At 33.0% G+C, this 27,745-nt stretch overlaps 3 protein-coding genes and 1 long non-coding RNA gene across 4 annotated transcripts; 3 read left to right on the top strand and 1 right to left on the bottom strand.

The window, feature by feature from the left end:
* Window positions 1-596: 596 nt before the first annotated feature.
* On the top strand, window positions 597-1,709 carry LOC102630796 (F-box protein CPR1-like). The gene has a single exon (XM_006487866.1). It carries the CDS (start codon window positions 597-599, stop codon window positions 1,707-1,709), a length of 1,113 nt encoding a protein of 370 aa, XP_006487929.1.
* Window positions 1,710-8,943: 7,234 nt separating this feature from the next.
* Window positions 8,944-9,747, top strand: LOC107178307 (F-box protein CPR1-like). The gene has a single exon (XM_015533243.1). It carries the CDS (start codon window positions 8,944-8,946, stop codon window positions 9,745-9,747), a length of 804 nt encoding a protein of 267 aa, XP_015388729.1.
* Window positions 9,748-15,879: 6,132 nt separating this feature from the next.
* Window positions 15,880-17,004, top strand: LOC102631095 (F-box protein CPR1-like). The gene has a single exon (XM_006487867.1). It carries the CDS (start codon window positions 15,880-15,882, stop codon window positions 17,002-17,004), a length of 1,125 nt encoding a protein of 374 aa, XP_006487930.1.
* A 9,141-nt stretch (window positions 17,005-26,145) lies between these two features.
* Window positions 26,146-26,921, bottom strand: LOC127899441 (uncharacterized). The gene is made up of 2 exons (XR_008051298.1): window positions 26,777-26,921; window positions 26,146-26,503 (listed from the first exon to the last, which is right to left on the bottom strand). It is a non-coding gene; the product is annotated as an uncharacterized LOC127899441 (long non-coding RNA).
* Window positions 26,922-27,745: the final 824 nt, after the last annotated feature.

Genomic DNA, 27,745 nt, shown 5'->3' with positions numbered 1-27,745 from the left:
TAAAAATAACATTTCAACATCTACTACCAAAATCCCAAAATTTAAGCCTTTGTTGATGGAGCTAAAAGAACTTATTTAAGCTTTAAAAGCTCTACTAAAAACTCAACCAACAATAATAAAAGTTTTGATAAGAGCTTATAGAATTAAATAAACACTTATTACCATTAGATAAACCATATCATACACTTACTCAGTTGGGATATAAACTTTATATCTTAATTAATGTGTCATCAATAAAATTTCACCATTTAAATTAGAAATAATAAAATTCAATAATTAGTTAACTATCACTTAAACTAATCAAATAGTAGTTCCACATCCTTTACCTTATCAGACAAGTTAAATGTCCTAATTAACTAATCCTAGTATCATTGTTTTTTTTCGATCTAATTATTTTTTTTATTTTTTCATAAATGTAGTTTCTTTCTCCTAATCAAATTTTATTTTCTTATCCGGTTTGGTTGAGGTTTTTTTAAGATTAAAAGCGTTTATGTTTTCTTTCGTATAAGTACAAGTAAAACTCTCTTATTCCAGACAAATCTAATTTAAAGCAAGTTTGGAAGAAACCCTAAACGATAATCTTAATAACCAAAGAGATGTCAATCCCGCTTGATGTAATCACTGACATTCTGAGTTTATTGCCCGTAAAGTCTCTCCTGCGCTTCAGATGTGTGTCGAAGCAGCTTTGTGCCTCAATCGACAGTCCTGAATTCGTAAAGCTCCATCTCAGTCGCTCCAAGGAAACTTACTCTAAATCCAGCCTTATTCTCGAACTCCGTTCAGGATTCTTCTCAGCAAATCTGGACTCCCTGGATATTGCGGTACAACTACTTGATCATTCACTCGACGGTTATCCCGAAAAAACTGTTGAAGTTATTGGCTGTTGCAATGGATTACTGGCTCTAAATAGGTATTGGCGGAACGAAGTTTATTTGTTGAACCCATCAACCAAGAAACACCGACTATTACCCGATATTGTGATTGATTCTGAATCTCACGACAACAACAGTGGCATTGATCGGTTTGGGTTTGGTTACGATGCTTCTACTGACGACTACAAATTGGTGAGAATTATAAAGTCGAGTAAACAAGGTTTTGTTTATAGCTTGAAGACTAATTCTTGGAAAAGAGTCCAAGACTTCTCATATCATGATTCTTTCCCAATTAGATTAAAAGGAGGTGGAGCTCTCGTAGGCGGTGCTTTGAATTGGGCGAAACTGAAATGGGACCGCCATGCTCTTCTTATAACTGCGTTTGATCTAAAGAATGAGAATTTTTTTGTTGTGCCCTTGCCTGATGACATGACGAATGAGAAATCTTCTTTTACAAATTTTAGCAATTTGTCGGTTTTGGGAGGATGTCTGTCCGTGACTTGCGTCAATAGGACAAATATTAATGATTGCTACGATGTATGGGTGATGAAGGAATATGGGATTAAGGAGTCTTGGACTAAACTGTTCTCGTTTCCAAGGTCCCCAAAGGAGTCAATTTTGAAAACCATTGCTTATTCAAAATGTGGAAATAAGGTTTTACTTCGTCCAGAGCCCGCAGAAAACTCACACTTTTGTTGGTACGATCTAAAAGAGCAGACTTCACACGAGTTTCAGATTCCTGGCCTGCCGCTGCACTATTGGAGGGAACCTACTGTATGCTTAGAGAGTCTTGTTTCCCCTCATGGTAATATATATCAGACAGAGGAAAGAGGTTGACATGTGGGATTTGAAGAGGTAATTATTTGATTTATCATAAATTTTCATATTTTTCTTAAGTAGACATTAAGTTTTAAATGTGCGTTTGATTTTCACTCTGACTCGCTTAATAATTAACTCTATCATATTCCATCATTTCAAGTCAATTAATTAGTTATTGTGAAACAATATAATGGACAAACAAACGGAATAATTATTCTTAGAAATAATTTAATTGATAGAAGAAAACAAGATCCTCTCTATATACAAAAGCAACTCTTCATTTTTCAAAGATTTTGTGCCGCTTGTCTAATGTTATTGTCAATATGTTGTCAACAACTTCTATTTCTTTGATATGTAAAAAAAGCATAATGAAGTTTTTAATTAGAATAGCAAACAAAGGAGATGATATAGCAAATAGTAAGGATAAGTTTAGTTTCTTTTGCTTAAGCAAATAGTAAGTACTTTTAATCGAGTTCATTATAGGCTATACATATTTAACTCTTGTATTTTTTACTCCGATTGCCTTAATGATTTATTGTATCGAGTCTTTCTCATAAGCTATTACATTTGTGTGGATAGTCTTGTTTAGACCCACTTCGTGTTTGTTAAATAATAATAGTAAAAAGAATGTTTTCAGTAATAAAACTTATGAAAAATCATCTTTGAAATTAGATGAGATAAATGATAATTTGGACGTTTATATAGGAAATAATAAATTTAATAATATTGATGACGAGTCTATCTCATAACATTTTAAAAATATGAAATCTCGTAGAGAATAATTATAAATATATTAACAAATATTTTATATATTCAAAATTTTAATTTTTTATATTTTACTATTATCTAATTTAGCCTCTGGTAAATTATTCTTCTAGATCCGCCCTTGAAAACAACAACATTTTTTTTTCACGTGGTGCTAAAAACATATTTCAGAAGTGGCATATAATGTAATAAACCCAATTTTTCTATGGTATTTTAGTCACTTTGTTGACTTCGGATAAAGGGAAAATCTTGTCTTGTTTTTGGACAAGAGGGAGAGAGCGGTATGGAGAGGAAGAAAAGGAAGGAAGAAAGGAAGAAATAAGAAAGTAAGAAGAGGAAAGAGCAGAGGGAGGAAGGAAAAAAAAGGAAGAGGAGGGGAAGAAGAAATTGTTAAAAACATTCTTGCAATAAAAAAATGAGGGACTCGTAGGAGAAAAGAACTCCGTAACTTATATTATGACAGCAAAATCAATTTGATATAGCTTAGAGATTTTTTTTTTCTTTTAATCATTAACGTGTTTAATAAAATCAAGTTCCTAGCTCCCAAGGCATAAATGGTTGTTGTGCTATTTTTGCCAAATTTCGTTATTTTGGTCCCGACTCCAAAAACAGTTCTTCTAGCGGTAGAAGAAAATTTAGTTGCTTTTCGTTTATTGCGTTTATTATTTTATTAGGGAATAAATCCTAGAGTGAGAAATTGGACCAATGCTATTGTTAAGACTTTTAAGCCTAAATCACAGCAAGATTCACGAATCTTGGTGAGTAGAAACACCAAGAACACAATCGAATCAAGAAAGCCAGAACAAAGAAGCTATACCAGAAACAAAACAAAGACACAGACCAACAAAATTTAGAAGGAAAATTTACTCATTATTATTGATTAAGAACTAACCCAATCACAAGTGATTTACAGAAGATTATGCACAGATCACAATGGAACAGATTCTATGCAAAATGATGAACAAATGAAGACGATATTAGCACTGTATCAGGCACCACTCGTCAACCTCTGTTTTATATCAGTGTGCTGGGTTCGTTATAACAGATTATAACGAATCCATGCCACGTCAGCAGAAAGTATCAAATAGACCCCATCAACTGAAGTCAATATGCACAACAGCTCTCTACTTTTCCAGTTTCTTTATTTAGGTCCACATACACATATCTTCACATTCTCCACCTTGCAGTTGATTCAGTTGATCCCTTCAATAACACAGCACCTAAAAACCTTCATTCAACTACAATTCATCTTCTTGAATTTAGTTAGATTTGGGCATGATGCCCATTAGATTCACACATAACTCAAATTTTGTAGTGGGAAGTGATTTTGTTAGAGCATCAGCTGGATTCACACTGGTATGGATTTTGGACACAGCCACTGTACCCTTTCCAACTTCATCTCTAATAAACTGGAGCTTCACATCAATGTGCTTGGTTCTTTCATGATACATCTGATTCTTTACCAGGTGTATGGCACTTTAGTTATCACAAAAAACCTTAACAGTCTTCTGATTTAACCATAGCTCATTAAGCAAGCCCCTTAGCCACATGGCCTCCTTTACTGCCTCTGTAGTTACAATGAACTCAGCTTCAGTTAAGGACAAAGCAACCACAGACTGCAGAGATGACTTCCAGCTGATCAGGCAACTATTTAACACAAACATATAACCTGATGTAGACTTTCTTCTGTCAAGATCTCCAGCAAAGTCAGAGTCTGCAAACCCTATGACTTCAATTTTTTCATTCTTAGTCTTCCCATACAGCAAACCACAAGTAGAAGAACCTTTTAGATACCTCATTATCCATTTGACAGCATTCCAGTGAACCTTGCCTGGACAGCTGAGATATCTGCTGACAACACTTACTGCATAAGCTATGTCTGACTTGGTGCATACCATTGCATACATCAGGCTCCCCACAGCCTGTGCATATGGGAATTCATTCATCTGAGACTCATCTTCTGATGTTGGAGCTGCTGACAACTTGAATTGTGGACTAAGTGGAGTCTGAACAGGTTTACAGTCTTGCATCTCAAACCTCTCCAGAACTTTCTTGATATATTTTTCTTGACTCAAGAATAAAGTGCCAGCAGATCTATCTCTGATAATGTCCATCCCAAGGATTCTTTTGGCATTGCCAATATCCTTCATTTCAAACTCAGCCTTTAACAGATTCTTTAACCTCTCTATTTCTGACTTGTATTTGCTTGCAATTAACATATCGTCAACATACAGAAGCAAATAAGCAACTCCACCTTGATTTGATCCACCAAAGTAAACACAGCTGTCATATCTGCTTTTGTGATAGCCCTTTGAGACCATAAAATCATCAAACCTTCTGTACCACTGTCGAGGGGATTGCTTGAGTCCATACAAGGACTTATGCAGCAGACAAACATAATCCTCCTTACCCTTACACTCAAATCCTTCAGGTTGTGCCATCAATATCTGTTCTTCAAGATTACCATGAAAGAAGGCTGTTTTTACATCCATCTGCTCCAGCTCCAAGTCAAGTAAAGCTACCATGGCTAATAAGATTCTTATTGAACTGTGCTTCACTACAGGAGAAAAGATTTCATTGAAATCTACACCTTCCTTCTGTGTAAACCCCCTAGCCACTAGCCTTGCTTTATATTTGGGAGGTTCAACATCTGGAATTCCTTCATTCCTCTTGAAAATCCACTTACAGCTGATCAACCTTTTATTTCCTGGATTTGGTATAAGTGTCCAGGTCTGATTTCTTTGAAGTGACTCCATTTCATCTTGCATTGCCTCAAGCCACTTGTCACAGTGCACACTTTCCATAGCTTCAGAAAAGTTAACAGGCTCTTCAATTGTCACTTCATCAGCACATAATAATGCATAGGCAATTAAGTCAGCATAGCCATACCTGACTGGTGCTCTGACTTCCCTTCTAACTCTATCTCTAGCTAACTGATAGCTCTGTAAGTCAGCTTGTGGCAATTCTGATACCTCATGTTCCTCACTTTCAACTGTGGCCCTCTCATCATTAGAAGCTGCTTCTTTTTCACTGCCTTTATCTATCAATAGCTCCACCTTAACCTTGGAAGTTCCAAATCCAGATTGTTTGTTAGCTGCTGGATTGTCTTGCAGCCCAGTATCATGTTCTGTACTCTCTTTCAGCAATACAACTTCATGAAACACAATATCCCTGCTAACTATGCACTTTCCTTGATCCTTACACCAGATTTTGTACCCCTTAACCCCATCAGGATATCCAACAAAGACTCATTTCAAGGCCTTTGCATCCAGTTTGCCTTGATTGACGTGGAGGTAAGCAGGGCACCCAAAAACTCTGAGATTTTGGTAGTTTGCTGGTTTTCCCTTCCACAATTCTTCTGGTGTTTTGAAGCCAATTGTAGAAGATGGGCTTCTGTTAACTAAATAATTTGTTGTATTGACAGCTTTTGCCCAAAAACTTCTTGGAAGCTTTGAATTTATCAGCATACATCTGGTTTTATCCACCAAGGTCCTGTTCATCCTCTCAGCCAAGCCATTTTGCTGGAGGGTGAACCTTACTATTTTGTGCCTCTTTATGCCATGCTTTTGGCAATATTCCTCAAATTCTTTGCTACAAAATTCCAAGCCATTATCAGTCCTCAGACATTTCAGCTTGAAGCCTGACTGATTTTCTACCAATGATTTCCACACCTTGAATTTTTCCAAGGCTTGATCTTTGGTCTTGAGTATGTAGATCCATACCTTCCTTGAGTAATCATCAATAAGTGACATGAAATACCTGCCACCACTCAAGGAAGGGACTTGAGCAGGCCCCCAGAGGTCAGTGTGTGCATAGTCTAAAACTTGTTTAGACATATGCTCCCCCTTGTTAAACTTGGACCTGTGTGATTTGCCAAAAATGCAGTTTTCACAAAACTCCAGTTGCTGGATTCTATCCTCACCAAGTAGCCCTTGTTTACTAAGCTCTTGCAGCCCTTTGATACTCATATGACCAAGCCTAAGGTGCCATAACTTGGTCTTAGCTTCCTCAGAAACAGCAGAAACTCCTTCTAGAACAGGCACTGATGAGCCTTGCAATACATATAAACCATTCTCCTTAACCCTCTTCATCACTAGCTCAGTCCCCTTTCTTATCTCTAAACCACCACTTCTTGATTTAAAGAAATACCTTAAGTTGTCTAGCATGCCTAAAGAGATTAAATTTCTCTTTAGCCTAGGAGCATGCCTCATATCATGTAGAGATCTTATAGTTCCATCAAACATCTTGATTTTTACAGAACCAACACCAACAATATTGCACACATTATTGTTTCCCATTAAGACTCTACCACCATCAACAGCTTCATATTTGTAAAATAGGATTTTGTCAGGACACAAGTGAAAAGAGCATCCAGAGTCTATGACCCACTGACCTTTTGTATTGATGTTTGAGGCCACAAGTAAATCAGCACTTTGATATCCATCAGAACCATCATCAGAGGCTACTGCTGCATCCCCTGATTTTTCTTGACTTTCCTTTTTCTTCTTCTCAAAGCAATCCCTTATGTAATGCCCCTCCTTTCTGCGGTAGAAGCACTTTCTTTTCTTTTTCTTCTTGTCTGCAGTTTCTTGGTTCTTTCCATGCCATTTTCCTTGATTTTTGTTCTTCTGATCTTTCTTCTTTTCTGTTCTTGCAATCAGCCCCTCACCATTACTTGTTTCAAGCTCACTGTTCTTCTGAATCTCTTTTGAACTGAGGGATGCTTTAACATCTTCAAGAGTCAAAGTGGTCCTCCCATAGAGCATTGTATCTACAAAGCCTTTATAAGACTTTGGTAGAGAGCTCAGCAAGAAGAATGCCTTATCTTCATCACAGATTTTTACATTTTCCACCCCTTCAAGATCAAGGATGATCTTGTTAAAAGTGTCAATGTGATCTTGTATTGTAACCCCTTCTCTCATTGAGAATGTGTATAATCTTTTCTTCAAAAATAATCTGTGAGCCAGGGACTTCTTCATACACAGGGTTTCAACCTTGTTCCAAATTTCTAAGGCTGTCTTCTCTTCATAAATCTCTCTCAAGATTGAGTCACCAAGACTCAAAATCAGAGTACTATGAGCTCGATTCTGTATTTGTCTCTTCTTGTCATCAATTCCAGAATCTGTAGAAGCCTCTGGATCTTCTTCTTCCAGGGCAGATTCAAGCCCTTGATGCACAAGGAGAGCTCTCATTTTTAGCTTCCAAAGTGAGAAATCACCACCAATGGTGAATTTCTCAATTTCATGCCTTGGTAGAGACATGGCTGAGATTCACCAGGCTCTAATACCACTTGTTAAGACTTTTAAGCCTAAATCACAGCAAGACTCATGAATCTTAGTGAGTAGAAACACCAAGAACACAATCGAATCAAGAAAGCCAGAACAAAGAAGCTATACCAGAAACAAAACAAAGACACAGACCAGCAAAATTTAGAAGGAAAATTTACTCATTATTATTGATCAAGAACTAACCCAATCACAAGTGATTTACAGAAGATTATGCACAGATCACAATGGAACAGATTCTATGCAAAATGATGAACAAATGAAGAGGATATTAGCACTGTATCAGGCACCACTCATCAGCCTCTGTTTTATATCAGTGTGATGGGTTCGTTATAACAGATTATAACGAATCCATGCCACGTCAGCAGAAAGTATCAAATAGACCCCATCAACTGAAGTCAATCTGCACAACAGCTCTATACTTTTCCAGTTTCTTCATTTAGGTCCACCTACACATATCTTCACAGCTATACTTAGCTGAAATGGTTAGTTTGTATTCCAATAGAATTCTAAAATTCATGAGAAATTGGGCCAATTGAATAATTTCACATTAATTATCACCTAACTCAGGCATAAAAATTAAATATTCCAACTAAATAAATATAATATTATTGATTTAAAAAAAACGTGTCATCAATAAAATTTTATAATTTAAATTAGAAATAATAAAATTCAATAATTAATTAACTATCACTTAAACTAATCAAATAGTTCTACATACTTTGCCACATCATACAAGTTAAATATCTCACCTAATTAATCCTAGTATCGTTGTTTTTTTTAATTAACTTTTTTTATTTTTTTCATAGACGTAGTATCTTTCTCCTAATCAATTGTTATTTTCTTATCCGGTTTGGTTGAGGTTTTTCAAGATTAAAAGAGTTCATGTTTTCTTTTGTATAAGTAAAAGTAAAACTCTCTTACCCCAAACAAATCCAATTTAAAACAAAAAAAAAATTGGAAGAAGCCCTAAACGATAATCTTAATAACGAAAGAGATGTCAATCCCGCTTGATGTGATCACTGAGATTCTGAGCCTATTGCCCGTAAATTCTCTTCCTCCGCTTCGGATGTGTGTCGAAGCAGATTCGTGCCTTAATCGACAGTCCCGAATTCATAAAGCTCCATCTCAGTCGTTCCAAAGAAACTTACTCCAAATCCAGCCTTATTCTTGAATTCTATTCAGGATTCTTCTCAGTGAATATGGATTCCCTGGATATTGCGGCACAACTACTTGATCATCCACTCGACAGTTATCCCAAAAACCCTATTAAAGTTATTGGCTCTTGCAATGGATTACTGGCTCTACAAAGGCACTGGCGAAACGAAGTTTATTTGTTGAACCCATCAACCAAGAAACACCAACTATTACCCAATATTGTGTTTGATTCTGAATCTCACTACAACATACCTGTCATCAGTCAGTTCGGCTTTGGTTACGATGCTTCTACTGACGACTACAAGATGGTGAGAATTGTAATGTCGACTAAACAAGTTTTTGTTTATAGTTTGGAGACGAATTCTTGGAAAAGAGTCCAAGACTTCTCACATCATAGTTCTTCGACAATTAGATTACGTGGAGGTGGAGCTTTCGCAGGCGGTGCTTTGAATTGGGTGGAAGTGAAATCGGACTGCTGTCCTCTTCTTATAACTGCATTTGATCTAAAGCACGAGAAATTTTTTGCTGTGCCCTTGCCTGATGAAGTGACGAATGAGGAATCTCCTTTTACATATTGTAACAATTTGTCGGTTCTGGGAGGATGTCTATCCGTGACTTGCCGCAATATGAGGAATAAGGGTTACTACGATACATGGGTGATGAAGGAATATGGGATTAAGGAATCTTGGACTAAACTGTTTCCGTTTTCACCGTCCCCAAAGGAGGCATATTTGAAAGCCATTGCTTATTCAGAATGTGGGAATAAGGTTTTACTTCGTCTGGAGACTCCAGACGTCTATCATTTTTGTTGGTACGATCTAAAAGAGCAGACTTCACACGAGTTTTAGATTCCTGGCCTGCCGCAACACTTTTGGAGTTAACCTACTGTATGCTTTGAGAGTCTTGTTTCCCCTCATGGTAATATTTATCAGACAGGGGAAAGAGGTTGATATGTGGGATTTGAAGAGGTAATTATTTGATTTATCATAAATTTATCATATTTTTATTAGGTAGACATTAAGTGTTAAATGTGCATTTGATTTTCACTCTGACTCGCTTAATAATTAACTCTATCATATTCCATCATTTCAAGTCAATTAATTAGTTATTGTGAACAATATAATGGACAAACAAACGGAATAATTATTGTTAGAAGGAAACAAGATCCTCTCTATATACAAAAGCAACTCTTCATTTTTCAAAGATTTTGTGCCGCTTGTCTAATGTTATTGTCCATATGTTTTCAACATCTATTTCTTTGATATATAAAAAAAGCATAATGAAGTTTTTAATTCGAATAGCAAACACAGGAGATGATATAGCAGGCTAAGGATAAGTTTAGTTTCTTTTGCTTAAGCAAATAGTAAGTACTTTTAATCGAGTTCATTATAGGCTGTACATATTTAACTCTTGTATTTTTCATTCCGATTGCCTTAATGATTTATTGTATCGAGTCTTTCTCATAAGCTATTACATTTGTGCGGATAGTCTTGTTTAGACCCGCGTCGTGTCTGTTAAATCGAATTGGTGTTTAGAGGCAGTGTATCACTGTAGCAGGCTGTGAAATTTTAATACAAGTACTAAAGCTTGTAATTAGCTTGATCGCATGAATACTAGTCTCTTCACTTCTTCTAATTATGAATTTGGGGTAAGGTTTATATCCTTGTACCTTATAGTGATTCTTCAAGTAGATTAATTGACTGTGATTTTTGCTCACGTGTTTTTTTCCAACACAATGTATTATCCCTATTTTTAATATCACTTCAAAAGCATTTCAAATTTGTTCTATGAACATGTAGAAGAGGAATTAGATTCTGTTTGATTTTGAGGTGTTAGGGTTGTAGCTATGAAAAAGAAAAATGACTATTAAATAATATTTTATAAAAAAAATATTATAAATTAATCAAGTGTTCGCTAAATACTTTATTAAAAGATACAGTTACCTAACCACTATACAAATCGCAGGACTTTAGAATATATACGAGAAACAATGTGAAGATTTTGAATTCCTTGATATTGTTCAATCTAATGTGCATAGGTTTTCATTTTTTTTCTTTTAATCTTTTCTACCCTATGAGATCATAAGTAAATTCTCTTACTAATATATCTTGATGATTGCCGTTTTATTTAGGGTGGCTATTGGATTTGGACAACTTGGACGGTAGTCGATCAGCTCTTTCTTATTTTCAAGGAGATTGAATTCTTTCTTGTGAAGTCTGGCCTTTTTTTGAAGGGTTGGTTTTTCTTTTTCCCTTTTACCCCTTTGATCAGTGCATAAATAGTTAAAGCATCTCACTTCCAAATAATGCTATGGAATAACTTTTGAACAATGCTTCACTCTTTCTTAAGTCTCTTTATATCTGCGGTGAGACCTACTTTTACATAGAAATGATAACTTGCAAAGAAAATACAATATTTCAATCTACTTGGTTATGGCTGAATGGCTTGTAGCAATGCAAATGCATATTTTAGAATGGCATATCGTGTAACAAACCCAATTGTTTTATGGCATTTTAGTCACTTTCTTGACTCAAAGGTATTTTAGTATTTTTAAATCCCTATCTACTAGATTCTTAGTATAAAAACAAAATGTTGTCTTGTTTTTTTGGACAAAAGAGAGAGATCGGTATGTGGAGGAAGAAAAGGAAGGAAGAAAGAAAGAAAGAAACAGTAATGTTATACATTTTAAATTTTTTATACTAAAAAATTATCACTAATGACGTGACATTTATCAATTGGTTAGTGAGATAATACAATTAATTCACTTGGATATTATAAAGAATTACCAACAACTCAATTAATGACAATCATTTGGGATCAAATGTGGGATAAAAAAATTTGGAATGTCTATCATTACTCAAAAGAAAGAGTAATGTCACACATCCCAAATTGTTTATACCAAAAAATCATCCCAAATGATGAGAAAAAGAAAGAATGGTTGGAAGAGAGAAGTGATGCTATGCTTACTCATTCTTTCAAAATACTATTTGGATTACAAATAATAAATTTTAATAATTAATTAACCATCATTTAAACCAATCAGATAATGAAACATTCTTTACCACATTTGCTGGAATACAAATTAAATATCCTAGCTAATTAAACTTAGTATTATTTTTTAATTAAGTATTTTTTTTATAGATGTGGTTTCTTTCTCCTAAACAATTATTTTTTTCTTATCTAGTTTGGTTGAGTTTTTCTTAAGATTAAAACAGAATAAGTTTTGTTTTTATATAAGTAAAAAACTCTCGCATCCCAAAGAAATTCAATTTTTAAAAGAAATTTTTTTGAAAGAAAGTAAAACTCTTAGATTAGCAATTAATATAAATCAGCTGAAACAAAAATAACTTAGGGTACGTACCTAAAGCTACACTCTAAAAATTAAATACAGTGAGTCATAAGGGAAGAAAATTTATAATCAATAAATCATAATAAATAAAGAGTTAACATTCATTCATAACTACATGACAGTAAAGATAAATCATTCATCCAATAATCTATTCTAAAAAAACAATTCAAGAGCTTGTTCAATCACATCTCATGAAGTATAGCAAGAACAAATCATTAAATCACATCCATGGAAAATCAATCAAGAAAGATCAGCCATCCTCTCGTGAATACTTAGGGCAAACAAGTAGCAGTCATTTATAAGATTAACTACGTAAAAGTAGCTTACATCATAATCATCACATGACTAGCACGTGTTATCTTAAGAAGAGATTTTAAAATCTCTTTTGCTGTTATGTAGACATTAGGGAGTTTTAAAAATAAATGAAGTCACGATAGTGAACAAATGAAGTTCTTATTGGACTTAACACAAATATATTTAATCAAATATTTAGTAAAAAATTCAAACATGGAAATAAAAAAGGAAGAGTTGAGAGCATAATCCTGATAGTTTCCTAGCTGATGTAGCATTCAAAAGGTGTTTGACTTTACTTTGTTGCTTAGGGAAGAGCTAAGGTATCTTTAAAATTGCTACACTGTTTTAGAGATTTTCTCTAAAGATCCTCTTTCAGCGTTTTGGAGAAATTCTCAATGGTGTTTTTTGATGAAGTCTTTGCAATGTTTTCATGAGATATCCGTCTTTACCTTTTTTTCTTGAGCATTTCTTAGAAGAATCATCCATGACATTCTTTTTAGGAATCCACTTTGGTATTTCTTGAAGGGATCCTTAAAGAATTTCTTATGGAGCTTCTCTTTTTGGCGCAAATCCAGGAGTGCATCTATTGCCCTTTATTCAAATACAACCTAATCCAAACTAGCCATTGCTATGAAAGCTCTTGTAGCATTCCCCACAGATAGCGCCAATTGTTTTAACCGGATTCCTCTAAGATTTGATTCGAACCATTAACCGGTTGTTCTCTCACTGAATCTAGGTCAAATCTGATTAAAAAAAATAAACTTATATTTTGAGAAAGATGAGTGTTGCGGACCGCCCAATTCGCTAGCCCAATTTGCTCACCAAGAGCCCAATACAAGGCCAAAAGTGCTAGCTTGGCCTAATTCCGGAAAGTTCTAGGCAACTCTAGCATATTGAGCTTGTAAATACTCTAGAATTCTCTATACATTTCCAGCACATGTAAATTCTAGATAGTTTGTAGATTTCTCTAAAATCTCTAGAGCTTGGCAAGCCTCCCCTATAAATATGGGATGGCATTAGGCATTTGAGCAACACAACAATAACAAGCTTAGAGCAAGCAATTCAAGCATTCTTGTAATCTCTCTTTTGTGCAATACAATTTCTCTTATTCGGATCCATTGCTCTCTTCTCTAGTTCGAGAAGCTCAAGGCTTACTTAGTAACATTCGGCAAAGTTGTCTAAGTGCCGCACGGGTTAGCTGCGCAAAACACTCATCCCGTGACATTAGGCTAAGTTTGGGTTTATGAGTGTTTTTTATGTTTGGGCATGAGCTATAGATAATGTGATCTGTAAGGTAAGTTGTGGTGATTTAGGAGGTAATTTGAGGTCATTTGGGAGGTGAGCTACAGTGTTTTGAGTTTGGAATATTATGGCAAACTCGTGGAGCTCACAGGAGTTAGTTTAGGAAGTTTACATAGAGAGCTCAAGAGAGCTTCAAGGATAGCTCTAAAAAGCTTGCTTATCTGATTAACTCTATAGAGCTTGTAGAATAACTCACGCAAACTCATATGAATATGACCTGGGCATCAAAACCATCATAATAAGTAGAAAATAAGTAAACATAATAAAGAAAATATAAGATTTTACGTGGTTCGTCCCTTTGGCCTGCATCCACGGGAGTAGCTCATCTCTAATCTACTTCTTAAATGAAAACTTACAAGATTTGCTCTATAATATCAATGAAAGTTTATTAAAGGTTATTTATGGTCGATAATAGCATGAAGGAGATGTGAATCTTATGGAGTTAAAGGGTTTTCTTATAGAAGAATAAGGGAAAAGTTTTTTTAAGAGACGAGATAGCCAAAAGCTTCCACGGAGGTGTAAAAATAGAGGAAGAAAAAGATGAAATAGCCTCTTAAGAAATAAGATCTGGAAAAATCTCTCAAGGGTTGGATAGAGCAATAAGGGGGAGAGAGAGAGTTAGAGATGGACAGAGCCACCTTAAGATTGAACATGTGGAGCTTATATACGAGTGTTTCTGAAGGTATTTTGGAAATTTTGGACATGTGGCGCTCATTTAATGGTTGGCCTCCCTCAGGTGAGGCTATTTGAATAATTTTTCTTGTGGTCCTTTGATGGTGATTTCCATGAGCTTAAAAGGCAAGGAAACCTCCACCACCTTTTTGCCTCTACAGCTAGATACATGGCAGCCTCCCAGCCTTATGGTCATGTTGCTTTTCTGATGGTATCAAAAGGACAACTGACATGGTCTTTTTTTATTACTTGGCTAAAGAATCTCTATTCTTATTGGCTTTTCATCCTTGGCCAAAACAAGATGACGTGCATTGTTCAGGTGCTAGCCCTAACCACTGAAATTTAACTTCCGATATTACCCTTTCATACTATGTATTTTACTGTAACTATCTTTTTCTTCACAGAGCTTACCTTCTATCTCTGTGTGAGATATCCAGATGCGCATTTAAACAAATTGACTTTTTTTAGTTAACTTTTCTTACCATGTGTCACTAAGTTATTGACCCACTTAGCACACAGATTTCCCCCAACAATTTTTGTTTTTGTTTTTTTTTTTTATCATGAGCGTGTTTTATAACATCAAGTTCCTAGCTCCCTAGGTATAAATGGCCATCGTGCTATTTTTGCCAAAGACAATTTCGCAAGTTATTTCCAAATGATAGAAGAAAATATACTTGCTTTTCATTTATTGCGCTTATTATTTTATTGGGGAATAAATTCTAGAATTCGTGAGAAATTGTTGTATTGCTATATTTACTCAATTGAAATGGTTAGTTTTTAATCAATAAAATTTCACAAATTTGTGAGAAATGACAAAATTTAATAACAAACTATCACTTGAGCCAATTAAGTAATACCACATCATTTGTCATATCAATCGGCATACGAATTAAACATCTCAATTAAGTAAGCATAGCATTATGGATTTTGAAAAAAAAGAGCAATGTTTACTCAATTAGGATACAAACATTATATCTTAATTAATGTGCCATCAATAAAATTTCACCATCTAAATTAGAATTAATAGAATTCAATAACTAATTAACTATAACTTAAGCTAACCAAATAGTTCCACATCGTTTCCACATCATACAAGTTAAATATCCCAACTAATTAATCCTAGTATCATTGTTTTTATTAATTAAGTATTTTTTATTTTATTTTTTATAGATGTACGTAGTTTCTTTCTCCTAATCAATTATTATTTTCTTATCCGGTTTGGTTGAGGTTTTTTAAGATTAAAAGAGATTATGTTTTCTTTCGTATAAGTACAAGCAAAACTCTTATCCCAAACAAATCCAATTTAAAACAAAAAAAAAAAATTTGGAAGAAACCCTAAACGATAATCTTAATAACGAAAGAGATGTCAATCCCGCTTGATGTAATCACTGAGATTCTAAGCTTATTGCCCGTAAAGTCTCTCCTGCGCTTCAGATGTGTGTCGAAGCAGTTTTGTGCCTCAATCGACAGTCCTGAATTCGTAAAGCTCCATCTCAGTCGCTCCAAAGAAACTTACTCCAAATCCAGCCTTATTCTTGAATTCTATTCAGGATTCTTCTCAGTAAATATGGATTCCCTGGATATTGCGGTACAACTACTTGATCATCCACTCGACAGTTATCCCAAAAAACCTATTAAAGTTATTGGTTCTTGCAATGGATTACTGGCTCTACAAAGGCACTGGCGGAACGATGTTTATTTGTTGAACCCGTCAACCAAGAAACACCAACTATTACCCAATATTGTGTTTGATTCTGAATCTCACCACAACAAAACTGTCATCGATCAGTTCGGCTTTGGTTACGACGCTTCTATTGACGACTACAAGATGGTGAGAATTGTGATGCGGAAAAAACAAGTTTTTGTTTATAGTTTGAAGACTAATTCTTGGAAAAGAGTCCAAGACTTCTCATATCACAGTGCTTTGACTGCTACATTACGTGGACGTGGAGCTGTCGTAGGCGGTGCTTTGAATTGGGTGGAACTGGAATGGGACTGCCATCCTCTTCTTATAACAGCATTTGATTTAAAGAACGAGAATTTTTTTGTTGTGCCCTTGCCTGATGAAATGACGCATGAGAAATCTTCTTTTACATATTTTAGCAATTTGTCGGTTTTGGGAGGATGTCTGTCCGTGACTTGCGCCAACAGGAGAAATAACACGAGAAATAATGATTACTACGACATATGGGTGATGAAGGAATATGGGATTAAGGAGTCTTGGACTAAACTGTTTTCGTTTTCACCGTCCCTAGAGGGGGCATATTTGAAAACCATTGCTTATTCAGAATGTGGAAATAAGGTTTTAGTTCGTCTAGAGTCTCCAGAAGGCTATCATTTTTCTTGGCACGATCTAAAAGAGCAGAGTTCACATAGGTTTCAGATTCATGGCCTGCCGCATGACCTTTGGAGTGAAAATACTGTATGCGTAGAAAGTCTTGTTACCCCTGACCTTGGTAAAATATGTCAGACAGAGGAAAGAGGTTGAAAAGTGGGTTTAAAGAGGAAATTATTTAATTTATGATAAACTTTTCAAATTTTTCTTGAGTAAAGATTAAGTCTTAACTGAGCATTTGATTCTCACTCTGGTTTACTTAATAATTAACTTTATCATATTCCATCATTTTAAGTCAATTAATTAGTTATTGTAACGAAGTTTTTAGTTAGAATAGAAAGCACGCAGGCTAAGGATGAGTTAGGTTTTTTTTTTTTTTTTTATTTTGCTTTTGCTTAAGCAAATAGTGAGTACTTTTAGTCGAGTTCATTATACAGATTCAGCTCTTGTGTTTTTCACTCTGATTGCCTCAATAATTTACCATTTCAAATCTTTCTCATAGGCTATTATATTTTGCGTGTATATTCTTGTTTTGACACACTTCGCGTTTGTTTAATAGAATTGGTGTTTAGAGGCAGGGTATCTCTGTAGCAGGCTGTGAAATTATAATATAATTACTCGAGCTTGTAAGTAATATGATCGGATGAATACTAGTCTCTGTTGGAGAATTAACACATATAACACTAAAAAAAAAACATACTATTTTATTTCTTCAACAACACTCCTCACCATTTAGAGATTTTATTACATCACTTGATGCTTAAACTAAAGGGAAGATGGGGTATTTATACATGAAACAAGCTAATCACAACCATTCAAATAAGAAATTACAAAAAATTAATAATCATTCATCTTCACTTACCAAACCTACCACACCTAATACAAATAATTCAAACCTCACCAACTATACTTACTCATAGAATCTTCCATGATTTGGGTTGAATTTATTCATCTTGGATCAAGTTTATGATCCATCTGTCTCTTCACTCTTCTAATTATGGACTTCAAGTAAATTGAGAGTGATTTTTGTTCACGTATTTTTTTCCAACATAACGTCTTATCCTTATGGTTAATACCACATCAAAAGTATTTCAAATTTGTTTTATTACCATCTAGAAGAAGAATTAGGTTTTGTTTGGTATTGAAATATTGTGGCTGTAGGTATAAAAAAAAGTAAATATGACTGTTAAATAATACTTTTATAGAAAATATTACAGGTTTCTACTCGAGTGTTTACTAAATACTTTACTAAAAGTTAAAACCAATCAGAACCTCAGAATATATATGAGAAATAAATGTGAAGTTATTGAATTCCTTGATATTGTTCAATCTAATGTGCATACATTTAGATTATCCTTTTTCCCCTTTTAATCTATGTAAATTCTCTCAGTGATATATCTTGATGATTTCCGTTTTATTTAGGGTTGCTATTAGATTTGGACAACTTGGAAAGTAGTCGATCAGCTCTTTCTTATTTTGATGGAGATTGAATTTTTTTCTTATAAAGTCTGGCGTTTTGGAGGCTTGATTTTTCTTTTTCCCTTTTACCGCTTTGATTAGCGCACAAATAGTTAAAGCAGCTCATTTCCAGACACTGCTACGTGGAAGTACTTTTGAAGAATGTTTCACTCTTTCTTATATTTGACTTGAGCAAGACAAATTTCCAGTCTTTTTTATTTTTTATTTTTAAACATAGGCATAAATGTTATTCAACTAAAGAGAAATTAAACATTACAACAACTCCACATCATTTTCATATCAATTTAACTACAATCAATGTACTATCAAGAATAACTTGACTCTTTTATGGCATTCTCCAACATTAGAGTTGGTTTCTTTAAAGTGGCACAGTGATAGAAACTATACCTGTGGTGCAATCTACTTTTACGTAGAAAGGATAACATACAACTAAGAAGCAACAGGAATATAAAATATTTCAATCTGATTGGTTATGGCTAAATGGCTTGTACCAATACAAATGCATACATTAAGGTAAATATTGCAAAACTTGTTATGCTATTGGTCACCTATATACCACCGTAAAGTCCTTGCCGTAGTATTTTGACAGCAAATTCAATTCAATATGATATAAGGAAAAAAATATTGGCATGATATTAAAATTGGAGCTGCTATCGAAACTAAGCTTGAATATATGAGTCATCGTCATCACTGATCAATGGAGCTATGCGTGAAAAAATTAAATATGAAAGACCGCAATGCCAAAATTAATTTCTGAAACAAGAGTATCCCAATTAATGAAGATGAGACAATGAGGGAAGGATTATGATCCCACCAATCAAAATTATCTGAATAAGCATTCGACTTTCCTACATTATCAGCAACGTCATTTCCTTCCCAAAAAATATGTGAGAGAGGATACATGTTGTGCTAGGGCAGAGGTGAAGCTATAGCGAAAATTTGTTTAAGCTATATGAGAGCATACATGCTGTGGAGAACTCCAGACTACTTTAGGAATTATTCCTTTCAGGGTTTTCTATTATTATGAAAGGGATATAAAGCCTTGGCCATCATAACTTAGTTAAATGAAATTTTGTAGTATTCAGTAATTTTTTCTATCCACTGAAATAGGCTTCGCCCACCTGAAATTTTTCCTATGCCCGTAGGCTTCGTAGTCCCACGCAATTATTATTTCCTTAAACGATTTTAATTGTGTTTTATTTATTTTATTTTATTTTATTTTATTTTACAAGTAAAAATACCATATACCAAAGAATAGAAATTCTCAGATGCCAGTGACTTTTTTTTTTTTTAAATTGTAGTCATTGTAAATCATATTTAAGGTAGGACTTGCTAATTGTCCTTTTGTTTAATATTTAACATCATTTTAAAAGCAACAAGGTTTTTGTTTACATGACGCTAGAAACATATTTCAGAAGTGGCGCGCATATAGTGTAATAAACCCAATTCTTTTTTGGTATTTTAGTCACTTTTTTTATTCAAGGGCATTTTAGTTTATTTCAATTCTTAACTGTCCCTAGATTCTTCTTATAAAAAGAAAATGTCGTCTTATTTCTGGACAAGAGAGAGAGATCGGTATGGAGAGGAAGAAAAGGCAGAAAGAAAGAAAGAAATAAGAAAGAAACGGGATAAACGAAAGAGATCCGTCGATCCCGCTTGATGTATTCACTGAGAGACTAAGCTGTTTGCCCGATGATATGAGGACTGAAAATTATTTTTATACATATTTAACAATATATTTGTCAGTTTTGGAAGGATGTCTATCCATGGCTGCCTTGAAATAATGGTTTCAAAGATTATAATATATAGGGATGGCAGAAATTCCAACGGGGAAAGGTCCTTGGGGGATTTTCCTCGTTTGGGGAGGTATAAAGATAATCTCATACCTAATTTTTTATTTGAGAAAGGGATAGAGATGCGGTGGAATCCTACATATCGCAGTTAATTAAACCTATTTTTTTCTTTTTCTTTTTTGTAAATTGTAAAAACGAAGAAAAAAATCGATTTTCTCTCCTATTTAGTATGGTGACGAAGAATCAAATTATCACTATATTTATTCCTTTTTCTACTTCGTCTTCCAAGTATAGGATAACCCCAAGGGGTTGCAAGTCTTTCTCTACCAATCGAAACCCTTCTTTCACTACCCTCATGGGGGTGGTCTATAGGGTTCATAACTACTCCTCTTACTACAAGACGCTTTCCTAACCAACATTTAGATCTAGCTCTACCCAAACTTTTCTAGATCGCCCCAACATTCCCCACTTGTCCAACTGTTGCTATCCTCATTTTCACATTTCTTCATTTTAATTTTAATTTTTAATTTATTTTTCTATAATTTTTAGTGAATAAATAACAAATTTTAAATTGTAAAAAATTAAATATTGGTGTAAAAAATTATCAAAATATTTATATAAATAATATAAAAATAATTAAATAAAGACTTCAATATAATCTAGACTTAACCACATACAGCCTAAAGCCTACAATCCCACAAGTTCATAATTCATAAATCAAAATCTAACCCACTCTCTCATAGTCTCACTCATTCTTTTCAAATCACTCATGTTGTAGCTAGCACCAACTCGTCCTCATCTTATCATAAACGAGTAGCACGTTGCCTTGTCAGTGGTTGAGTAGTCCAGCTCGTCACAATGTTAGCCAACAATCCCACTCGCGACATTCATCGTGCTATAATTGATGGCCAAGAGTAATCAATGCTCATGGACAGTACGCACGTCAATATTATAGAAAAATTACATTATTTGAATTTCTTTTGAAATCATTAATTGAATATTATATATACAAAAAAAAATTGATAGAATAGAATAAAATAAGATCCATTCATGATCATTCTCATTATATTTTTGAATTTTTAAGTTAATATGATTAAATTAGATTCAAAACTAAAAAGATATCAGTTATATATGGATCAAGCCATATTCCTCAACTCAAACATCTGCGATGATTTTTTCAAGTTTGAGAAAGTTTCTTTGACAAATTTCTACAGTTCAACAACTTTTTATTAAAATAAATATGTCTGCCCAATATTTGGTTCCATTGAGTTGACCAACCATGCCACAACGATAGAATTTTCAACATCTCAATTTGGAATGTAAGATCATTTTCATCTAGCCTCTGCTTTTGTCCAAGAAGATAGTCAAGTTTTCCATGCCCTTGAATTACCACTTGAACACAATGAGACCACTGGAGAAAGTTCTTTCCATTGAGTTTGTGGGATGTGATTTGAATTGATGTACTTTCAGTTATTGTCATGCACCGCCTGCACACAAAAAAAAAAAAAAAAAAAAAAAGCTAGAATGGGTCATTAATTTTGCGCCACCAAGCTGCGTGCTTCATCATTTCAGCTGTCTGCTTCACCATTTCTCCACATGCCGGCTTCCCTTCTTGTTTGCCACATGCACATTCCACTTGCTTGCTTGAGGCAGTGTTAATGTTTATATATAAATTTTGACAGCTGCCTCATTTTATCAATAGGAGCAGAGAGCTAATAAGAAAGGAAATCGAGAGAAATAAGAGAAAAGAAAAGAATAGAAGAAAATGAAGAAGCCGAGAGTGGGGAAGAGAGAAATTAAAAGGAAAAGTTACTGAAAAATAGAATTGGATAGTTAGATTAAAATTTAGTAAACTAATGGGTAATAGATTTATGAAGTTTGAGTAGTTATGTTACAGTTTACATGTCACGTATAAGTTTTTATATCAGTCCCAATAGTTAATTTTTGAATCTTGTATTTTAGGAGAAATCCAAGAATCCAGAGACACAATAACCCTAACGAACCTCAGAGTGAAATAGAATTTGTGAGTGGATACTATTATTACTGTTATGTATTCCGTGAAGCATTTATGTTTGATAATATGATTTAATATCATCTTATGATTACATGTACACATATTATATATTTAATTAAGTCATGAGATGTGATTGCCAGTTACCATATATGTACCCTTCCATATAGACTCTACGCATGCGTATTGAGAGTTAGGTTACTATACACATGCGATGTAGTTAAATTCCGCTGGGTATTAGAGGTTTTTCCCTCGTTCTACTCGTGCAATGATGATCCTGATGAGTATTGAGAGTTATTTTCCATGGGCAGTGTTTGCTACAGTTTTTTCATGTATGTATGTATGAATTCCATGTCTGCTGATGTATGATATTCAGTGTGGAGTTAAGTCACATGATTAAGTATAAGCACTAATACACTACTTTTATTATTATTATTATTATTGTTATTAATTAGATCCACTTATTGAGCCACAAGCTCACTATTTTCTTATTTATCCCTTTTCTCCTAGGATTCCGTAGGATTTTGTGCAGATCAATTCTAGTTAATGGAGATTAGGCCACAAGACACACTACTGAATATCTTGCATTTTGAGCATGTTTATGTTGCTTATGTTTTTATATGGATATATATACTTGTAGTATGAATATGTATAATGAGACATGAATTATGCAAGTTTTAAATGTATATTTTCGGATGAAATATAGAGGTTGTTATAGGTCGAGGCGGGTCGTGTCAATTATTGTAGTGGGATCAATTGTAGGAGTTGACTGAGAATGAATCTGAGAAGTTTCAAAAGATTCATGAGAGTCAATACTCCTACTTGTGCCAGTCATGACTGTTTTTACCATGGTTTCCTTTAACCAAATACCTTGCTCTGGTACCATGTAACAGGTATAGGAAGGAAATAGTAAACACTATGCTTTCTTATTATACTATAATCAACTAATTACAAGAATATATATAGGCTTGAAGTTAACATAGACTAGGAATCTTATCTTAGCTAGGCCCTTTATTATAGGGATAGATTTAAAAAACTAGATAGAAACATATCATATAAAACAACCATCAGATGAAGATAACTCTATTGTTTTCAAAATCTGCCACAAATACCTCATTCAAGAATTGATTTCAATTCAATCTGAAGGAAAAAATAGAAAAGAAAAATTACTTATGATACATTAGATGCAGCTTGGTTATCGATAAAATGAATAGATATGATTTATTGAAATTTCTCTTATAATGCCAAATCATGGCGTAAATGTATATCCAACATTCCCACCATGAAATAGATTAAATAAATAAATAAATTTTTGTTTAAGAATAAAAAATCTTATTGTAGCTATGTATCTCCAATTCAACAATATGTAACCATTAATAATAATTAATTATAAGTTATGAAACATTCATTTATTTTATTATGCCAACAATTAAACTTTGGTGGCTTAAAATATATCAATTAATTAATATAGGAAAGAAAGTTCGTTCATCTTCCCTCAACAATGTCATTAGGGCCTAATTTTAATGTCATAATCTCATATTTAATTATGCAACCTTTTGTTTAGTGTCTTTTGGCTTCTTCAAACTCTATAAACATTAAGTATTTAAGATTTGTGGCATCATTATTTCTCATCTTTTTATATTCTCTATTATCTAATATATTGGTTGAAATTAAAAATAATTACATTACAAAATATTAAAAATAGAAAATAATTATTAGATTACAAAAGATTACATGTCTCTTCCTCTTTCTATTTAAATTCAACAATATGTAACTATTAATAATAATTAATTATAAGTCTTGAAACATTCATTTATTTTATTAAGCCAACAACTAAACTTTAGTGGCTTAAAATACATCAACTAATTAATATAGGAAGATATGTTCCTTCATCTTCCCTCACCAATGCCACTAGGGCCTAATTTTAATGTCATAATCACATATTTAATTATGCAACATTTTGTTTAGTGTCTTTTGCCTTCTTCAAAATCTACAAACATTAAGTATTTAAGATTTGTTATGTTTGAGTTTTTTAATTATTTAACCAACATCCTCTTTAGAAATGTTCTTGTGTTTTTATTTTTTTGATTTATTTGAATTTTTAATATTGTATGCTTCATGGAGTACTCTTTTCTTCATGAGTTGAACAATGATAAAGATAATTGGATGATAAGGGTTAGGCATTGTAAGATGTGGGAGTCTGGTAATACCAAGAAGAATGGAGAATTAATTAGTGTGAACATGATTTTTATTAATGAAAATGTTATATAAAAAATTCATTCTCCCATTGTTTTCTCTAATTTTTTTCCCAATTGTTTTACACTTAATGTAACATTTTTTTTCGTAGGAAAATCTAATGCATGCAACAATCAAGAAAAATTCAGTGATAAGGTTTAGGTACATGTTGAGTGAGGGTTCTTTGTACAGTGTCAAAATTTAAAAGTTGTTTCAACTACAGTCGAGTACAAACCACTTTTAAATTAGTATAAGATTATTTTCTTAGTTATAACTTCGCTTAAGAGGTTAGAAGAAGGAACTGTTAAGATTCCGATCAATGGATTCCAATTCAAATCTTCGAATTTGATTGATATATGTGTGAATGATAACACAATCTTCTCATTTTTTTAATTATTAATGTTTGCTAATCTTTAAGTGTATATTAGAAATTATTGATCCCTATGTTTTAACATATTTATGTTATTTTTTCATAATATTACAGATGATGTCGGAAGTTTATATAGTGTGGGTGATATTGAGATTGTTGGAGCTAGTTGGAAAACAAGAGATATAAAGTTCTAACATATTAGCAAGTTGAATATAATTTGGAACTTATCAATAACTACAAAAGGTATGAGGTTTGTACACTTTCACTATACACATTAATATATATTTTTAAAGTTAACAAAAAAATAATTAACTTTCATAAATAACATTAGTTTTATAAGGCTGTCTCATCTTTAAAAAAAATCAATTCATATTTTTTATCAATTTCATTAAGTGCAAAGTAAGAAAAAATGATAATATTAAATTCTTTTTCAAAGCCGTTCGAAACTCGGTTCTATTTCCTAGTAACTTGATGTCGTAAAAACATTTATACACGATGCATCCAATGCATGAATTTAAAAAATGACTTATAAATATATACATAAATTGCATATCTGCATCCAAAATCTACAAAATTTTATCTTCTAACAAGAACAGAGTTTACATTTCTTTTGAACATTTATTTACACTAAAAGCCCCTGTCACTTAGTATATTGTTTGTAGCAATTATTCAGGGTAGCAACCGTTTTCAAATACCACTACTAATGTTGAAGCTTGATGATCATTGTATCATAAGTATGTATAAAGTATACAAATTATACAATGGCTTGATTAAATTATATGATTTATTGTTTTTCAATTATTTAAAATGACGAAAAATCACATATATATATATATATATTTAGCTCACTAAAGTGTCTTTAAACTCACGTGTAGTCATGAGATACGCTTAGAAAGATGTGTAGTTTTGTGCGAGTCATTTCTATTTGTTGCACTCATCCGTAAATCATAATTAAGATAATTTAATATTGTCATATTAATTTGTGTGAAATTGGTTGTGGTTCTATAATTGTTTTTTTGCTTAATTACTCCCGTTGGCAACATCTTATTCATTGCTGGCATTGCTTTCTTTTTGTTTTCTTTTTAATAATGCATTTATTTCTGTCTAAATTTTCCAATTTTCATACACACACACACACTAATTAATTATATACATATGTGTGTGTGTGTGTGTGTGATATAATGTGAAGTTAATTTACATCCTTTGGAATCACTGATGAGTTAAAATTTTGAATCAAATTGAAAGCAGCTTGAGTTAGACATAAGATTTATTGGGATTAATACCAAATTATGCATTTTTTCTTGTTTTCTCTAAAGAGATCCAAAAGCTTAATTGGAAAGAATAAGAATATATATATTATACACTCATTCAGGCACATAAATAAATATGAAACGAATAAGCTGAGATTGTCATCAAATTATGTATATTCATTCAAGCTGAGAATAATACAAAATCAAACATAAGAACACGAATGCCCAAGAAGCACCCTCTCTGTACCACTTTCACTGAAATTTACCCCATTTCTATGTGACATTTACATTCTATCTCGTTAAGTTTATGTTATTTTTCTTTTGCCCACTTAAGTTTATTAATTCTCCACTATGGCCCCCATTGAGTATTGAATCAAAATCTTGGTTTCGCCATACGCATCTCCCCCATCATGTATTATTTTCATAGCTGGAGTTGTTTATCTTAAGAGATGGAGAAGCGCATGGACGATGCTTTGTCTTCTCCCAATGGTGAATTATTTTTTATAATATTCACCTGCAAAATTTATTGCACATTATCAATTATGACCATGAAGAATTAATAGATCGTACTTAATGAAAACGATAAAATTTTGACGTCACTCATGTTTTAAAAACACTTTTTAAAAAAAAAATCTTTCTATAAACTATTTAATACAATCATGATGGATCAAACACGCGTCAACACAAAGAATTATACGTGTCATAATTATTGTATAATATATTCTTTTATGTAATTTATTAAGAGAAATTTAAATATAATGCCGTGATAGATAACTTGATCCCTTACCATTGAAGAGGAGTAGGCCGTAGGCTTGAAATTTTCTGAAATGCCATGAACAACGATCGATGATGTTTAGGAAGATAAGATCACCAATGTTTTGGTCATGGGAAGAAGTTTTAAGCCAATATTTCTTCTCCATGTCATATTGAACTAATTTTTACTGTCCAAATATTGTCACAAGTTGGTGATTTTATAGGCACAAGAGAAGAACAATGGTATTATGGTAAAATCCATTTTAATACATTCCTATTTAGTAAAATCCTTCGGTGTTAAAATATCATAAAGAATTGCATTTATTTTAAAGTATAAAATAAATAAATATATACTATTTAAAATTTTAGTAAATTGTAGTATAAATTATTAGATATATGAATTTGATGACTCATAAACATAGCATTTATGAAGTATCTACAGCGCAGATCTTCGTAATCTCAACTCAAACTTTAACTTTAATTGGGATAATGTTTTAAATGTGTAATATTAATTGACATTCAAAAGACTTTCTACTTATTTAGCATATTTTATGTGACAATAATTTTACCAATTGGTTACAACCGTTTTTAATCGTCCTATTTATTTTCTTTTATTTTTTTCTATCTAACGATTGAGAGATAGGCGAGCAGAAATTAATTTTTTTTAACTATGTATGTCCAACTAAATAAATTTATTTCTTCTCCAAAAAATAAACTAAATTTATTTAAAAATCTTAGGCCCCAACCGTCCGATACAAATAATGAAAAACCTGACTGAAATTACAAGTACGTGTTCTACAGTACTATATTTTAACTTGAATTTTCGATTTAAAATTGAACAAAAACAGTACCATGTGCTGCTAGTTATTCCAATACCTAATTCTCAATTAAAGTCCCAATTAATATAATGTTTATTTAATAAATAATTGTTAAATAAATTTATAAATTATGAAATTATCTTTTAATAAATAAGTGATACATAACATTATGACTAAAGTTAAAA

The sequence above is a fragment of the Citrus sinensis genome, chromosome 8 (genome assembly GCF_022201045.2).
Source record: "Citrus sinensis cultivar Valencia sweet orange chromosome 8, DVS_A1.0, whole genome shotgun sequence".
NCBI lineage: Eukaryota > Viridiplantae > Streptophyta > Magnoliopsida > Sapindales > Rutaceae > Citrus > Citrus sinensis.
The sequence above is the reverse complement of the archived record's forward strand: the minus strand, read 5'-3'. Positions and strand labels throughout refer to the sequence as shown.

Bases quoted from the DNA above. Each gene is read 5' to 3' on its own strand.
- LOC102630796 (XM_006487866.1), top strand. From the start codon at position 597: ATGTCAATCCCGCTTGATGTAATCACTGACATTCTGAGTTTATTGCCC.
- LOC107178307 (XM_015533243.1), top strand. From the start codon at position 8,944: ATGGATTCCCTGGATATTGCGGCACAACTACTTGATCATCCACTCGAC.
- LOC102631095 (XM_006487867.1), top strand. From the start codon at position 15,880: ATGTCAATCCCGCTTGATGTAATCACTGAGATTCTAAGCTTATTGCCC.